This window comes from Paramisgurnus dabryanus, chromosome 12 (genome assembly GCF_030506205.2).
Source record: "Paramisgurnus dabryanus chromosome 12, PD_genome_1.1, whole genome shotgun sequence".
Classification (NCBI taxonomy): Eukaryota; Metazoa; Chordata; class Actinopteri; order Cypriniformes; family Cobitidae; genus Paramisgurnus; species Paramisgurnus dabryanus.
Window position 1 is genome coordinate 14244552 of NC_133348.1, and position 15746 is coordinate 14260297.

Genomic DNA, 15746 nt, shown 5'->3' on the forward strand with positions numbered 1-15746 from the left:
AGGCAGGGGAGGGGCTTTTTTCAATTTGTATTTCAATTACTAAACAAATTAGTATATAACACACACACACAAAATGCAATACACAGAAATAAAATAATACAAAACTGCTTTTTCAGTAGCGGGCTCGTATGTTTGGTGTTTACAATATTTATTAAAAAAAGAAAATCATGTAAAAGTCATAAGGGTGGTTTGTTGTTGGATCTCAGTGTCAATTAATAAATATTCATAAGCTGAGACATTTATATTGTGTCACGTCTAGCCAATGCAAACCCCCCTCCCCACTTCAAACGTCACACAATTTCCTGTCAAGCGCACACACAATTAGCACATGTGCACGGTTTTCCGTAACCCCCCCATCATCCCATTATAACACAGCGTGTGTCTTCTGCCTTCAAAGTGTGAGCCTCAGCGTTCCTTATTATACTCCTGCTGTCTTTAGATGTCTGGTGGACCGAGAGGTCTGTCACGTCCAGACGCTATATATTGCTATTAAATACGTATTCCTGAAGACTTGGAAATGCAGATGAAGTGTTAGAGAATGTGAACAAGGTTGCCGTTTTTCTACTGTAGCACTTGATTTTTTCATGGGGTGTAACAATAAACACATTTCCTATATAAACAATGCCCTGTGGGATGTTTGGTGTCACTGCATTCAGATTACTCAGAATTGCTATACTGCAAACAATATTGATACATTCTACAAAATACAAATGCTGTGTGTCTTGTCCTCATTCTCACCATCACTCACCGCTGTTGATAGAAAATCACGCTGTACCTTTGCAAGACCCTTATGTGTTTTTACACTTCTATTTTTGTCCAGGGATCAATGCTTTAGGGCTGTTCCAGAGCTGTAGCTATTATCTTTGGCTGTTACTGAGAGAGGGAGAGAAAGAGAGATAGAGAGATGTGTATGTGTTATAAATATATGAGATGGGAGGTCAATTTCTGGGGCTAAAACAAAAAGTGATAGAAAATGTAGATATGCAGTCAATTAAAAATTTGGTTAGGCCTGAAAGCCATTTTTAGTCTCTCGAGATCTGATTTTTGTAAGATGGAGATCAGATTCAGAGCTATGATCAAATAATACGCAAAGTTTTTACTGTTTTTGGATCAGTGGATGCTTCAGTGATTCTTAAGTTGGGTAAGAGCACCACCTCATGGATAAAAGCGAAAATATGTATTGCCGTAAAAACTCGTCATTGGCACAGAACCGTTTTCTCTTAATTGACAAGGTAACTCCTCAATGGTGGGGAAAGAGTTAAACGATTTAAAACAATCTTTGGGCTGTGTTTACACGATTAGTGATGTTGTAAAAAAAGTTTTCCTTTGCGTATATGAAAAATTTCACATACACACGACAACGCTGTAAACGGTCCGCGTTTACACATTCACATTTAAACTAACGTGGCTGTTATCACAGAGACACGTTTACGTAGTTTACACGGAGATGACAATGTGTTTTTAATAAAACGTTGCACTTTGAAAACTGTTTTAAACGCTTGCGTTTGTAGGATGCTGATATGCCGTCATCATGTAAACAAACAGCCAAACTGCATAAAAACGTTTCCAATTACGGTCGAAATTGTTGTTGTGTAAATGGGCCTTTGCAAACAAGAGCCTCTAGATTGTTTCTGAATTCATACTGTGGCTTTTCCTATACTATGAAATGTATGTGTTAAAAACAACATAATCTATGTTATTTTTATTTTAACTAGACACATCTCTGTGTTATTATTGAAACAACACATATTGCATTCTTTTTTAACACAACTTGTTGTTGTCATTTTTAATTATTTCAACACAAAATGACACATAATGCGTTAAATAGCACAAACAATGTACAAAAAATATGCATCCTTTTTTACAGTGCAAATATAAATGTTTTACTAACTGTAAAAAAAAATAATTGTGTCAGAATATTACATCTACTAATATGGTTTAAAAAAATAGTTCACTCAAAAATGTCATTCTCAATTTAATTCCCCTTGTCCTACACTAGCACAGAATTTGAAATATGAATGCATGTCAGTAACTTCTAAATCTTACTAGACTTACTATGTATATCGTGACTTCTTGGCATATGATATTCCATCACGAGATTCAAAAATTTTGAAGTTACTGATGTGCCGGTATGTTTAAATTACTGTGCTGATATATTTCTTTCTTTTGGTTAGAATTTTGCTGAATAAGTTCAAAAAATTTTCCCCAAACGTACTATTTTGCTTCGAAAGATAAATTTATTAAAAAGTTGTTTAGTAAACTTTAGTGAAAAATTAAAAGAAGTTAAAAGAAAAATTATATTATAAAAATAAAATAAAATAATATTATTTTATGTAACATTATTTATTGGTACTCAACTGAAAAAGACGCCATTATGGCACTGTTGAAGATGGCAGATACTTAAACTTGTTTGTTTTTTGCTTCCTCAGAAAAGAGACAGATGCCACAAGAGCTTTGCATGACCAGGTGGACACTCTGGAGAAACACTTGAGGTGAGAAGAGACAGAATTAAATAATAAAAGTAGGGCTGGGAAGAGATTAATCGCGATTAATCGCATACAAAATAAAAGTTATTTTTTTTGCATAATATATGAGTGTGTGCTGTTATGTACATATTCATGTATGTATTTGATATATAAATAAAAAATCTGACCTGAATATATGTATGTGTGTGTGGTTAAATATACACAATAATTACACACAGTACAGACATATATTATGCAAAAAATAACTTTTATTTTGTATGCGATTAATCGCGATTATTCTTTTCCCAGCCCTGCTATAAGCCTTCCTGGTTTCAGCTGCATGGCTATTAGTTTTGACTGCGTTTGCATTAAAGGTAGACAGATTAATCGGTTCCGATAGTTCATTGGTGGAACATAGTTTTTCTGAGTTGCGTCTGTTCCTTCATATCATTATAAAGTAATTAATTTGCTGACTAGATGCTGCATTAGCAGAGAAACAACAGCAGGAACCAAGGAAGTTTTTCACCAAGGAAGTTTTTCATCAAGGAAGTTTTTCATCAAGGATGACAAGAAGCTAATACTAGTAGTACCTCAAACAGTTACACAAAAATACACCCAGATCAATCCAACCCAAATGTTTAATGTCATGATTATTTGCATTATCTATTTGCGTTTGTTTATATCCAGCTGGTTACTTTTATCAATGATTTAGCTGACTAAGCTAAATCATGGATAAAAGTAACCAGCTGGATAAGAACGAGAAAGCAAATAACGATCAGAAGCCCTATTGACATCCATAGCAGGAAAAAAGGAATAATAGAAGTCAATGGGGGGGCTTCTGATCGGTTTGGTTCCAAACATTCAAAGTGTCTTCCTTTGTGTTCATCAGAACAAAGAAATGTATATAGGTTTATAACAACATGATAGTGAGTAAATTATGACAGTTTTTTTTTCATTTTTGGGTGTGTGAACAATCCCTTTCATGTTGTAAGTGTATTTGAATGCTTTTGTGTGTCTTTGTTTTCGTTGTCTCCGCTCAGGTGATGTGATCAGTCTGTAATAGGTCCGTAGAGACGCATACCTTCAGATCCATTACAGTTCTGTCTGAGAGAAGCATGATGAAAATCTCTCTTTCAGATATTTATGACCGGCCTGGGAGGGCGCAGTCATTCCAGCATTAATTTATCTCCTTTCTCTTGTTTGCGGTTATTTATTCTTCTGTAACGTTCCTCATTGTCTCAAGATTTAGCTCTTTTCTCTCTTGGAAATTTGAATTGTGTCTTTCTCAATGTTTACTGCTCTCGAACTATGTTTGATTGTCTATTTAAAAAAGGAATTTAATACACTTGACGGTCAGAGAGAGGATAGAAAGTGGTTGAGTAGAAACAAACCTTGTAGATTTGAGTTAGTAAACTAAAGGCATACAAAAGTGGACAATGTTGGTCCTTTGAGAAGGTTGTTTTGCTGACACGCTATGCAAAATTTCTGCAATGGAAATAATGGAAATGAATGACAAAACTTCACATTTTAATCAGCACAGCCATTTTAAGCATTCATCAAGGTTATGATCACTTATTAGGGCCTTAGGAGCCACAGACAGATGCAGAGAGAAGTTTGTAAAAACAAATCTGTTCCCGACAGATTGTAGAGGGAAAGAAAGAGACATGAGTGTGAGATGAAATGAAAGGAAGAAACAGAAAACATCTGTGCTTGGCGCTCCCGAGAGACCATGCATCCTCATTTATTGGGGGCATCTTATGGTGACATGGCATCAGTTTGGCTCACCGTGGTCGATTCAGACACCTCTGTCTTTCTGTGGCTTCTCAGAGCAGCTGTCGAGCTTATAGATCTGATTAGAAATGTGTTATGGTGTGCTTTATCATATTTGTGATGTGTTCTTAGAGCTTTTGGAGATTCTGGACATGTTTTTTGAATTCAATAGTTCAGAGGAAACAGTAAACACTGTAGGTCAACATCATAAATCAAGCTGTGATTTATTTGCAATATGTTTCTGCCTTTGCAGTGTTGCTGAGGTGTTAGAGAAACATGGTCTTCAGAAGCCCATCTCGTTCGTGAGGACCAGTCAGAAGAGTAAAGAGGAAGCTCACCAGCTGATGGTCCGACTGACCCGTCACACAGGACGAAAGTATGAGACACACATACGGACACGTAGCGTTTCTCAGAGCACTGGTGTGTGCTTGTCTCACTGTCTGCTGTTTGTTTAGAAACCCTCCTGTGAATGAGACGACATGGAGAGGTTTGCTTCAAGATCTCCTGGATATGCAGCAGAATGTTTATACTTGTCTTGAGCCAGAGACATGCCATCAGGTATTGTACATTATAACGTATGAATTGTCATTTTACTTATGTAACTGTTGTGTAGTTAATTTTAAGAGCAGACCCATCAGACACTACATTATACTGTACCAGTGTTTCCGCTATATGCATTCAACCGTGGCGGCCCGCCACGCCTAAAACATCCCCGCCACGCCTGCGGTTGTGGATAGAAGGGATACAGCAAACGAAATCTCGCCGGATGAGGACTGTTTAATCCTAATCCTTCACCCAAACCCACCTCTAAACACAACATTTCACAGGATTGTAGGATGTATGTGTATCTTATGTAGCCAGAGCCGCTGTTTTCATCCTAAAAATCCTACCTCCAAATCTAATCCTAAACTTTTTGGCATTTTCTGTATCCCTTCTAGACAAAACCCGCGGCGGAAGCTCGCAAAATAAATAAAGCTATACCAAAATGTCCGCCCAGCAAGAAAGAAAAAAATTCCTTTCTGGATTCGCGTTGTTCACTCATTTATAAATAAATCTCCTAAAATATCATAATTTCCCCCATGGGTTTAGTTTCATGCACAAATTGATTTAAATCAACGGATGATGATTAGGCTACGTCTCTGTTTTGAGAAATAATAATAAAATAAATAAGTCTACACGAAATATGTTATAATTATCAGATTGACAAAACGAATAAAAAAAGTATTTGAGTTTCTGTTCTTTTTTTGTGATGCGCTGTTAAACCAAAGCAGCAGAAATCACGTCATGTTTTTAATGATTTTAAATAAGCACAAGGTTTTCTCCTTATTGTGAGTTTACATAAATAAAAATACACAATTTACAGATTCAAATTTTATTTTACTTTTATCTGTCTGGCAATAAATTAAGGGTTATTTAAGTTGCAAGGTCATCACGCGTATGCTGTTCACAGGCGCATATACACGGACGCAGCGCGGGGCTGCGAGAAATGACATGATTAAACTTTCGATTTAACATATTACGAGTTTTTTGGACATTCATTTGTAATCACTGTACTCATATTATCAACTTATCTGGCCATTAGTTATTCAGAATATAGGCTATAAGCGCAGCGCGCTGCTGACCGGTCAGCTGTCAGTCAATCTTCTGTGCTTTAGACACTCACAAAGTTTCACATTAAATGATAAGATATTTGTCCAAAAACAAAAGGCTAAATACTGAATACAACTCATATAGGACTGCAAGACATTAGTCGAATCTGTTTGGAAGGAAACTTATTCCCGTGGAAGAGAAGGACGTTGGTAATAAAAACTGGAGGCAGACGGTGAGACTGTTTCATCTGTTTTCAGACGAAACAACAGGGTCGGGGTACCCGCGGGTGAAACTTCTAATATTTAATGTAACGGGTGTAATAATATTAACGTGTTATATGCGTTGTAGATCAAGGTCGGGACTCAATATGCAAGCGTGAACTGCGGGTTTAACATCCAAGAACAGAATTCGACTCGATTCCGACAGGTTACAGTTTTTAAATGTCCCCGTGCTTATTTGTGTTTAAGATCTGTCTGCGAAGAGCATAAAGGTTTCTATAACTGCGAGATTTGCGGTGTGACCGGGTCGGGCTCTTTATGTCAAACAGCCCGGGTGTGGAATAAATTGCTGCTGATGTCGGGTGTTCTGTCAATCACAGCGGTTCGGATTATCAGACAGTACTGTGCGTGACTTTGCAACAGCTCTGTAACGCTAAACCCCGAGCACGAACTTGCACACTACATTAAAACTACAATGAAAGATCCGTATGAAGCTATAAAACTTACGTATTTTTTAAGAAAATACAGTTTAGATCAAACATAGAAAAGCAATATGCTATAAATATAAGGAAAAGTAAATGACAGCATGAAAATGATAAAAAACACATGTTAGTTTACTGTAGCCTATTTTCTACATTAAAAAAATAATGTACATTTATAATCATCATGGGCGCCCCCTGCCGCCACAGCTGGAAAAAATCCTAGAGGAAACACTGCTGTACAGTACTTTAATGTATTATACTATACTATACACTAGTCAGCATATACAGGTGCTCATCATATAATTAGAAGTTGATTTATTTCACTAATTCCATTCAAAAAGTGAAACTTGTACATTATATTCATTGTTACACATAAACTGATATATATATATATATATATATATATATTTTTTTTAACTTTGATTATAACTGACAACTAAGCAAAATCCCAAATTTAGTATCTCAGAATATTTGAATATTGTGAAAGGGTTCAATTTTGAAGACACCTGGTGCCACACTCTAATCAGCTAATGAACTCAAAACACCTGCAAAGGCCTTTAAATGGTCTCGCAGTCTAGTTCTGTAGGCAATTCAACCATGGGGAAGACTGCTGACTTGACAGTTGTCCAAAACACGATTATTGACACCTTTCACAAGAAGGGCAAAAAGGTCATTGCAAAAGAGGCTGGCTGTTCACAGAGCTCTCTGTCTAAGCACATTTATAGAGAGGCGAAGGGAAGGAAAAGATGTGGTAGAAAAACTCATTCAAAAATGTGGGTGTGCTTGAAGAACCACTACACACAGACGTATGCTAGACGGGTTTCAGCTTTTGCATTCCTTGCGTCAAGCAACTCTTGAACAACAGACAGCTTCAGAAGCGTCTCGCTTCTGGACTGCTGCTCGCACATTTGTCGTCTGAACCATGTTGGTTAAACAACATAGTTGATGATGATGTGGTGAAATACTAATTAATTTGTGCAAATTGATTTAATGTCAGATTATTGTTGTAAATAACATAAATTGCATCGGAAGAATGATTTAGTTATGTGTTGTTTATTTTCAAGATATTTAATTCAGGGATTCCCCAGGGTCTTAAAGCTCATAGGACTTTTAAATACAGCGCTTTAATTCTGTTTACTAACTTAAAGACGTAAAATAAAATGTTTATATATTTAAAATGATGGATATAGAATGTACTACATGTTTTTTGCTTATTTTATTCAAAGCAAAATCAACGTAGGTCTACATACTATAATACCAAGGAACTATGCTTCTAACCACATAGTCTAGTAGCCAGCCCATAGAGCCCCATTGTGAACCCGGAAATGTTGAGTACACCAAAGTTTTATTGCATGAATGGGAAGTATAGGTCCCCAACATACAGAAACTGCCGGATGCTAATTTGCATATTTTGAGCAATTTGCATAATTAGCATAATTAGCAATATTAGCTTAATTGTCCATTTTGGTCACATATTTTGCACTGTATGGCCAATTTCTACAATATGTAAGTGGTTTTAGAGGTTTTAGAGGATTCCGATTTCATTTCTGCCACTTTCAGACTTCAAAATGGTAATTCTATAACAGATTTGGATTAATTTAGACACTTTTTTATTAATTCCGAACAAAATTTTAGGTTATTTTTATGGTAAACACTATATTCTCACATTTCAGAATCACAAGAACTCATGCTCTTTGATGTGAATGTTGATAACCTGAATATGTTTACATTTCTTAAGGTCTGGTCATGTTTTTATGCAAATAAGCTGTTGCAGTGAGCTGTTGTTTGTACAATAAGTATGTTGTGAAGCAAAGGAGCATAGTCTATTTTTAAAGTCGAAATTATCCTTGCAGATTTTTTATATTCTTATATCATATTTATGTTTTCACATTAAGATAAAAGGTTATAATGAGTTATAATGACAGTTTTGTTCAGTACATTGTGAATTTCTATTCAGATCCATTTTGTGAGTGAATCTGGTGTTCAAAAATTAGTTACCATTATTAAAAAAAATTGTATTCTTCTTTTTTTAAATTCAGACTTCTTGTGATTTGATCAGGAATGGATTGAAAACATTTGATATTCAGTGTTCTTGCTGCTTTCTCAAGTTGTCGTGTAGTATTAATTTAACCATTCGGATCTAGGTTTAAAGGACAAAGTTCGGTATTTTACACTTAAAGCCCTGTTTTCAGATTGTTTATGATGAAATAGAACGGTTTTGGCTGAAATTTCGACATATGCGGCTGCCCTGAGAATTTTTGGGTGTTTGTGTTTCACCTCACACCTCTACAATGGGTTTAATGGTGCACTGGAACAATCCTTTCTAAAATGCATTAAACTTTCGTTTACAAAGACGTGAAACTCAGTGAGTGGTCAGGGGTGTTCACTGACATGCTCACACAAAAATCGCTGCAAAAGATAACCTTGGATGGAGGCTGTATGAAATTTACCGAAAGCGCAAAAGGCCCCCAGCAGTGAAAGCACTACCTCCTACAGAACGTAATATGCGCCTTCATGGAAGACGTGCCCACCTACAGGTGCTACTATGAAAATCAGCTGACCAGCCTGATCCACCGGTTGTGGATATCACCTTGTTTGGATGGGACAAGAAGATGGGTCTAAAGGAAGGAGAGGAACTGCTTATGCCCACACAGGATTCAAGTCCAGTTGCTCCTCCTGCTTTGTTAGATGTTGTCATCTGTGGTTTCAAAGCTGTGTTGAAACCTTGTACATCAGCAAAGTCCAGCTGTGTAGCTGCAGGTCTGGGCTGTACCAGTTATTGTTCCTGCAAAGGCAATGATGGTATATACTGCATACTTACACAACACCAAGAACACAAAGAAAGAGATGAAGGGTCTGGAGAAGATGATGACAGAACAGAAGAGAATAGTGAAGATGATGAGGCTGCCTTTTTATTAATTGTGAGGCATAGCAGTTTGCCTGAAGGTGTTAGCCAGTGTGTGCTTTGTGTGGTGCGGAGGTAAGGCCCTCTTGGTTAGCCTTCCGTCTGGCGGGCTGACCCGGGTTGCCCAGACTCAGTTTTAACTCTTCCGTTTGGCGGAGTTTTAACTGGGTCCTCATTTGATTTTGCGACTTGCGGACCAACCTGGAAAGCACATCTGCCATTCTGGAATGGCCCTAGTGACTTGCGGGGCCTGTCTTGTATGGCATATTTACATGTTTGCCTTGGTGCAGAGGTGAAGCCCTCTTGGTTAGCCTTGCGTTTGGCGAGCTGACCCGGGTTGCCCAGACTCAGTTTTAACTCTTGCGTCTGGCGAAGTTTCAGTTTACCCGATTACTATGTATCATACAGTTCCAGGATCCAAGTTATGTCAAATACCCGCATTGCTTTTTCATCCAGAAATGCATAACATTCAGCCTAACAAAGATTAATTGTTTATCCAAAAAGCTATTTTGAATCTTCAAAAGTGTCAGGAGGGGATTCAGCCTCACTATACCCTGTAAACAATGAATCAACATTTATAAGTGCACTCATGATTCTGAAATGTTAGATTATTGTATTTACCTAGCCTAGAAATCTAGACGCACCCTAGCGGCTGCAAAATATATTTGCTGCCAGGGTTTAGTCTAGGCACTCACAATACACTTAACAGCTCCAAAAACCAAAATTTGGTCAGGCCAATCACATCGTGTGTAGCGTCTGTGGGGCGGGCTTAACATGATGACGACAGAGCTGCAACGGTTCCTACTTGAAAACAAAGAATGGCTGCTGCTGCTGGCGAACAGCTTTCTTTTGAAGCGGCTTTGGCCGCGACTCTGGAGGACTTAGACTTATGTTTTTCTTTGAGAGAAGAGCAAATAACCCTACTGAAGTCCTTTTTAAGCAAGAAAGATGTGTTTGGAGTTTTGCCGACTGGTTACGGTAACTACGTCACCTTCTTCGTTGCTCTGATTGGTCATAGCGCTATCCTATTGCGTGCAGAGGCATTTTGAGGGACAACCTTATATCCCGCCCCTTGCATTGAGCCGTTTGTGTGAAGAGTTGCCAGACCTTACATCTTGATGTAGGTCTGGCTAACCAGGCTAGTATTTACCATAAAATAACCTAAAATTATGACTGAAAGTAATAAAAATTTGAATAAATAAATCAAAATTTGTAATAAAATTAGCTCTTTAAAATCTGAAAATGCCAGAAATGAAATCAGCATCATCTAAAACCTCTAAAACCACTCACATATTGTAGAAATTGGCCATTTAGTGCAAAATATGTGGTCAAAATGGACGATTAAGCTAATATTGCTAATTATGCAAATTATGCAAATTGCTCAACATATGCAAATTAGCATCCGGCAGTTTCTGTATGCTGGGGACCCATACTTCACATTTCTGCAATAAAACTTTGGTGTACTCAACATTTCCGGGTTCACCTAGTTGGCTACTAGACTAACAGGTGAAGAGCTGTCGTTCAAACCACACAAGTTTGCGATGCAGCTTGCAAATGTTCGTTTGAACTATGGTTTCGGGAACCCCCAAATTCTTGACCTTCGTCAGTAACAACATAACTTACGTCAGTAGTTGGCTAATGATGCTTTTGGGAAACGGACCCCTGAATCTGATCTCTAACAAAATTCCTTTACAAAAATGCAATTATTTAAGCTTTTTGCTCTAAATTTTGTATTTTTTTTTTTTTTAAACCTACCCATATTTGAGAGGTTATCAAAAGAGAACAAATAAAGATAGGATGAAATGTTTGTTTTTCTCATTTTATTTGTCTGTTTATTTGAAAGCAGAGGGTCTGTTCTTTCATTTTATATATTTGTATGTTTATATATTTATCGAAGAAAATTTCCTGGAAGGAATTTGTGCCGGGCAAATAAAAAAAAAGGCTGGTAGGGAATGAGTTAATACATATTGCATAGTCAATTCGTACTATACTATACTTTCTGATACTGTACTGTACTGAACTGTACTGTGCTGCACTATACTATACTATGCTGTACAATGCTTCTCTAAACTTTGCTACACTACACTACAAACTAGTTATATAATAAAGCTATGCTATTAATTAGGTAGCATATTACATGTAAGTCATGTAGTACTATACTTTCCTACACTACAAATTCACTAGTTAGCATATCAGAGAGTCATGTAGTAAAGTAGTGTACTATACCAAATTATGTCATACTATACATGTACACTAGTTAGTATAGTATACTGTAAACTATTTAGTGTAGTACAGAGTCATGTAGTACAATACGATATGCTTTACTGTTTTACCGCATAGTCATGTAGTCAGAGTCATGTAGTTCGGTCTGGTCTAGCATACTGTTTAATGGAGTCAGGACGTACTAACTACTGTATTTTACTGCAGCATTTAGGGGCAATTTTCATTACCTTCTTTTGTAGGTCATCCTGGTTTTCATCCTTGTTACTGTATGTCTGTACATCTGTATTCAAGTGTGAATGAAAGTTTCAGACGAAGCATTAATCCGTGGCGGGTTTTTTCTGGCTGATGCTCTGTAATTTAGCGCTATTCTCTAACTAGGCTGCGTTCTCATCATTATCGATTTCTTCATCACAATCAAAACCAGAAGAGCTGAGCAGAGCTCGCTCTCTGAAGTTCATCTCCCCACCACTCACCCTCTGACTACTGAAAAAAACAACAAAGGAGAATTATCCATCATCTTTTACTTTTTCGAATCGCTCTTACTCTGTTCCTGTCAGTAACGGCCCCTGCACTATATTTTTTCACGCCGCCAAAAGACATCCCAGACAAACAGAAAATTGAAAGTTCTGCGAGGAAAATGAAAGAACTTAGATGGAATTGCCATTCTCACCATTTTCCTTTTCTTTCTGGGTCTATTTGATGGTGTACAGCAGAATCGCTAAGCAGCTAATGAACTTACAGAAACCTCAGCATCCAGCTGTAAACTCTGCTTTACCTCTGTGGGCTGTGCATTAAGAATGGCTCATTTGCTGGCAGACCGAGCAGAGGCGGATATTTCATTTGCAAGGTGTTGGGAGTTAACCGTGTTATAGGTGTAATGTGCAATGTAGATATTGGGTTCTGTGGAGCAGACGGAGTAAAGCAGTTGGAGATTATGTTTGGAAAGACCATGTGAAACTCCAAGGTCTCCGGTTAATATAACTCAGGTTTAGCAACTCACACAGATAAACATTTACCCTCTCTAATAGGAGTTTTGTGGAACAAACTTCCGGTTCAGGTCTTTTGCGTGTGCTTCATCAAATTGGGATGTTTAACTTAAGATGCCTTCAAAGAAGCTACCAAACCGATGTCCGATACATTTGGATGCTACAATTAAATAAAATGCCACAGCTAAAATAACTAGGTCAGCTGAATATCTATACACACTTTCTCGACAAGCAGAAGCGATGACACCTGTTTTCCAGTTTGTTCATGTGATGTTCAGCAAAAATCCTGTTATGCGTGTTCGTTACATTTTAGCATCAGATCCGGATTTATTCAGAAGATTTATTTTTAAATTACCATAAAACTGAGAGAGTTTTGGGTGGTGACTTGAGTCCTTTTGGCGAGTATCATTTTGATTGGCATGAAATGCAGATTTAAGTTTTGAAACTGTGATGTTGGGTTTCACGTTGACTTAAATGTAGTTGACTTAAACGTTCAGTCATGTCGTCGTTGTGGAAGCCAACAGAAAGTCTCAATTGAGTTCCCGCTGGGTGACAGCTCGTACAACTGCCATAATTTTCATGTAGCAGCACAAATTCATGTCTGAAGTATGCATGTCTTGTTTATAAAAAATCATAATGTGCAATTTGCTTACTGTAGTATATAATCTTCCTCGTTACCTGTCATAGGTCGATTGGCGGCTTACATTGTTAAGAACTTTGCAGCAGACTGTAATGTGAAGACCATTGTTTGATTTGAAAAGTGGGTTATTATGACTTGATCCATTAGGCAACCACCTAACAACCATGTAGAGCCCCTTGGCAACCACCTGCAGCATGCCAATATCAAGTAACCACTTTATAAACCTTAGTAAGCACATACAAATGTGCTGATAAACACCTTAGCATCAAAGCATCTTGCACATTTTCTAAGGGGGGGGGGGGTTATTTCATACATTCTGACTTCTTAACATTGTTTAAAGGAAAACACCCCCATTTTTCAATATTTTACTGTGTTCTTACCTCAACTTAGACGAATTAATACATCCCTATCTTTTTTCAATGCGTGCCCTTAATCTTTGTACGCCGCATCGTGAATGTGTTAGCATTTAGCCTAGCCTCATTCATTCCTTAGGATCCAAACAGGGATGAATTTAGAAGCCACCAAATACTTCCATGTTTCCCTATTTAAAGACTGTTACATGAGTAGTTACACGAGTAAGTATGGTGGCACAAAATAAAATGTGGCAAATTTTGAAGTGGATAAAAAATGAGAACTATATTGTATGGCGGAAGAGCACTTAGTTTGCAGCACTTCGACCTCGGCGCAGTTATATTGACGGAAGTTTTAGCAGAAGGGGGAGTAATCAGGAGTGCTGATGTTACTGCGCTGAGGTCGAAGTGTTCTTCTGAATATATAAAAAAAACTGTGGCATTTAAGAGTTGGTTTCCTCATGCTAGGCAAAGTGTGAAAAAAAGTAGGTGGAGATGTGACGGAGTATTTCTGTGCCGAATGCACTTCGCCAGGGTTCATACAAGTTTCATAAAGTTTTATTCGAACATTTGAACATCTTACGTAGCATGGGTAAACCTTACGTATCATTTATTTTATGGGCACTTCCCCCGGAAAAGCAGGCCCACATGTCAATCAGTGGAAGAGCCTTAACCGAGGACGCTAGAAGTCACAGGCATCACTTCTCGCGACATCTTTGTTTTATATCAAGACTCAGCAATGGCACAAATGAAGAAGTGTGTTTTCAGATGTAAGGAGATTAAGGGATAGTTCGGCCAAAAAATATATTTAACCCATGATTTACTCACCCAAGCTGTCCGAGATGCATATGTCCAACGTTTTCCGGACAAACACATTTTAAGATATTTTAGAAAATGTTTTAGATCTTTCAGTTAATTAAAAGTGAAGTTACGGGGTCCACGTCCTTCAAGTCCAAAAAATCCAAATGGCTCCAGGATGATAAACGATGGTTTTCTGAGGTTAATCGGTGTTGTTGTAGAAATATCCATATTTAAAACTTTATAAACGAAAATACCTACCTTCCAGTAGCGCCACCATCTTAGTCGCATCCGCATTCAAGATCAGAGCTTTACGCAGCTTACGGAGGCTACTCTGCTGCTGCTCTGTGCCCCCGCCCTCCGAATTTGTCACACGTCACTAAGAAAAGTGCGTACACTACGCTAATACTCTCTCCTGAATACGGAGGAGTCTAAGATGGCGGCGCTACCGGAAGGTAGTTATTTTAGTTTATAAAGTTTTAAATATGGATATTTCTACAACAACACCGCACAGGTTACCCTCAGAAGGCCTTTGATTATCATCCTGGAGCTGTTTAGACTTCTCTTGTGAAGGATGGATGCACATTTTTTGGACTTGAAGGACGTGGACCTCGTAACTTCACATTTAATTAACTGAAAGATCTAAAACATTTTCTAAAATATCTGAAAATGTGTTTGTCCGAAAAGCGATGGACATATGCATCTCGGACAGCTTGGGGGTGAGTAAATCATGGGTTTAATATCATTTTTGGCCGAACTATCCCATTAAAGCCAGCCTTAAGGAAACAATATATATAGTTTGTTTTTCGGGGTAGCAACAGAGTTTTGCATGTGTTTTTTTTAACCCTGGATTTCATTTAAAAGTCCCAACCGGATCATGAGTTGCAGGTGGTACACTGAAAATAATTATTAATTCAATTTAATCAAATTTTTTAAGGTAGGTGGTTGCAATCAATTTATTTAAGCTACATTTAAACATTTAAGCTACATTTAAAAGCAGCTTGTGACTCCTCCTCCCGAATGCTTTCGTGGGTTTCTGGAAACAATCGCTAGGGCTGATCTGTCTTTTATTAATCTTATAAATCTAAAGACTCTCTGGAGATATGAAGGATGTAATACTACTCTATAAATACTCAAGATTAATATGAGATATGCAGAAACAGCGTGTGTTATGGGAGCTTTAAAAAAGCTAAATCTTTTTCTCATTTGGTTTAAATGATATTTTAATCAGGAACTTTAAACAGTTGCAGTTTTACACACCTAACGGCACAACATTGATATCTTTCTTTGCATAAATATGTACCTGAAGGCATTGAAAT

The 15746-nt window shown here is 37.5% G+C and overlaps 1 protein-coding gene across 1 annotated transcript in view; it reads left to right on the plus strand.

Moving 5' to 3' along the window:
* The window catches only part of nbas (NBAS subunit of NRZ tethering complex), a 205906-nt gene that overhangs the window by 60392 nt on the left and 129768 nt on the right, over positions 1 to 15746 (plus strand). Inside the window, exons 27-29 of the mRNA XM_065256755.2 lie at positions 2430 to 2492; positions 4489 to 4611; positions 4691 to 4793. Of these exons, the coding sequence (XP_065112827.1) occupies positions 2430 to 2492; positions 4489 to 4611; positions 4691 to 4793 (289 nt within the window). The remainder of the gene's footprint in view (positions 1 to 2429; positions 2493 to 4488; positions 4612 to 4690; positions 4794 to 15746) is intronic.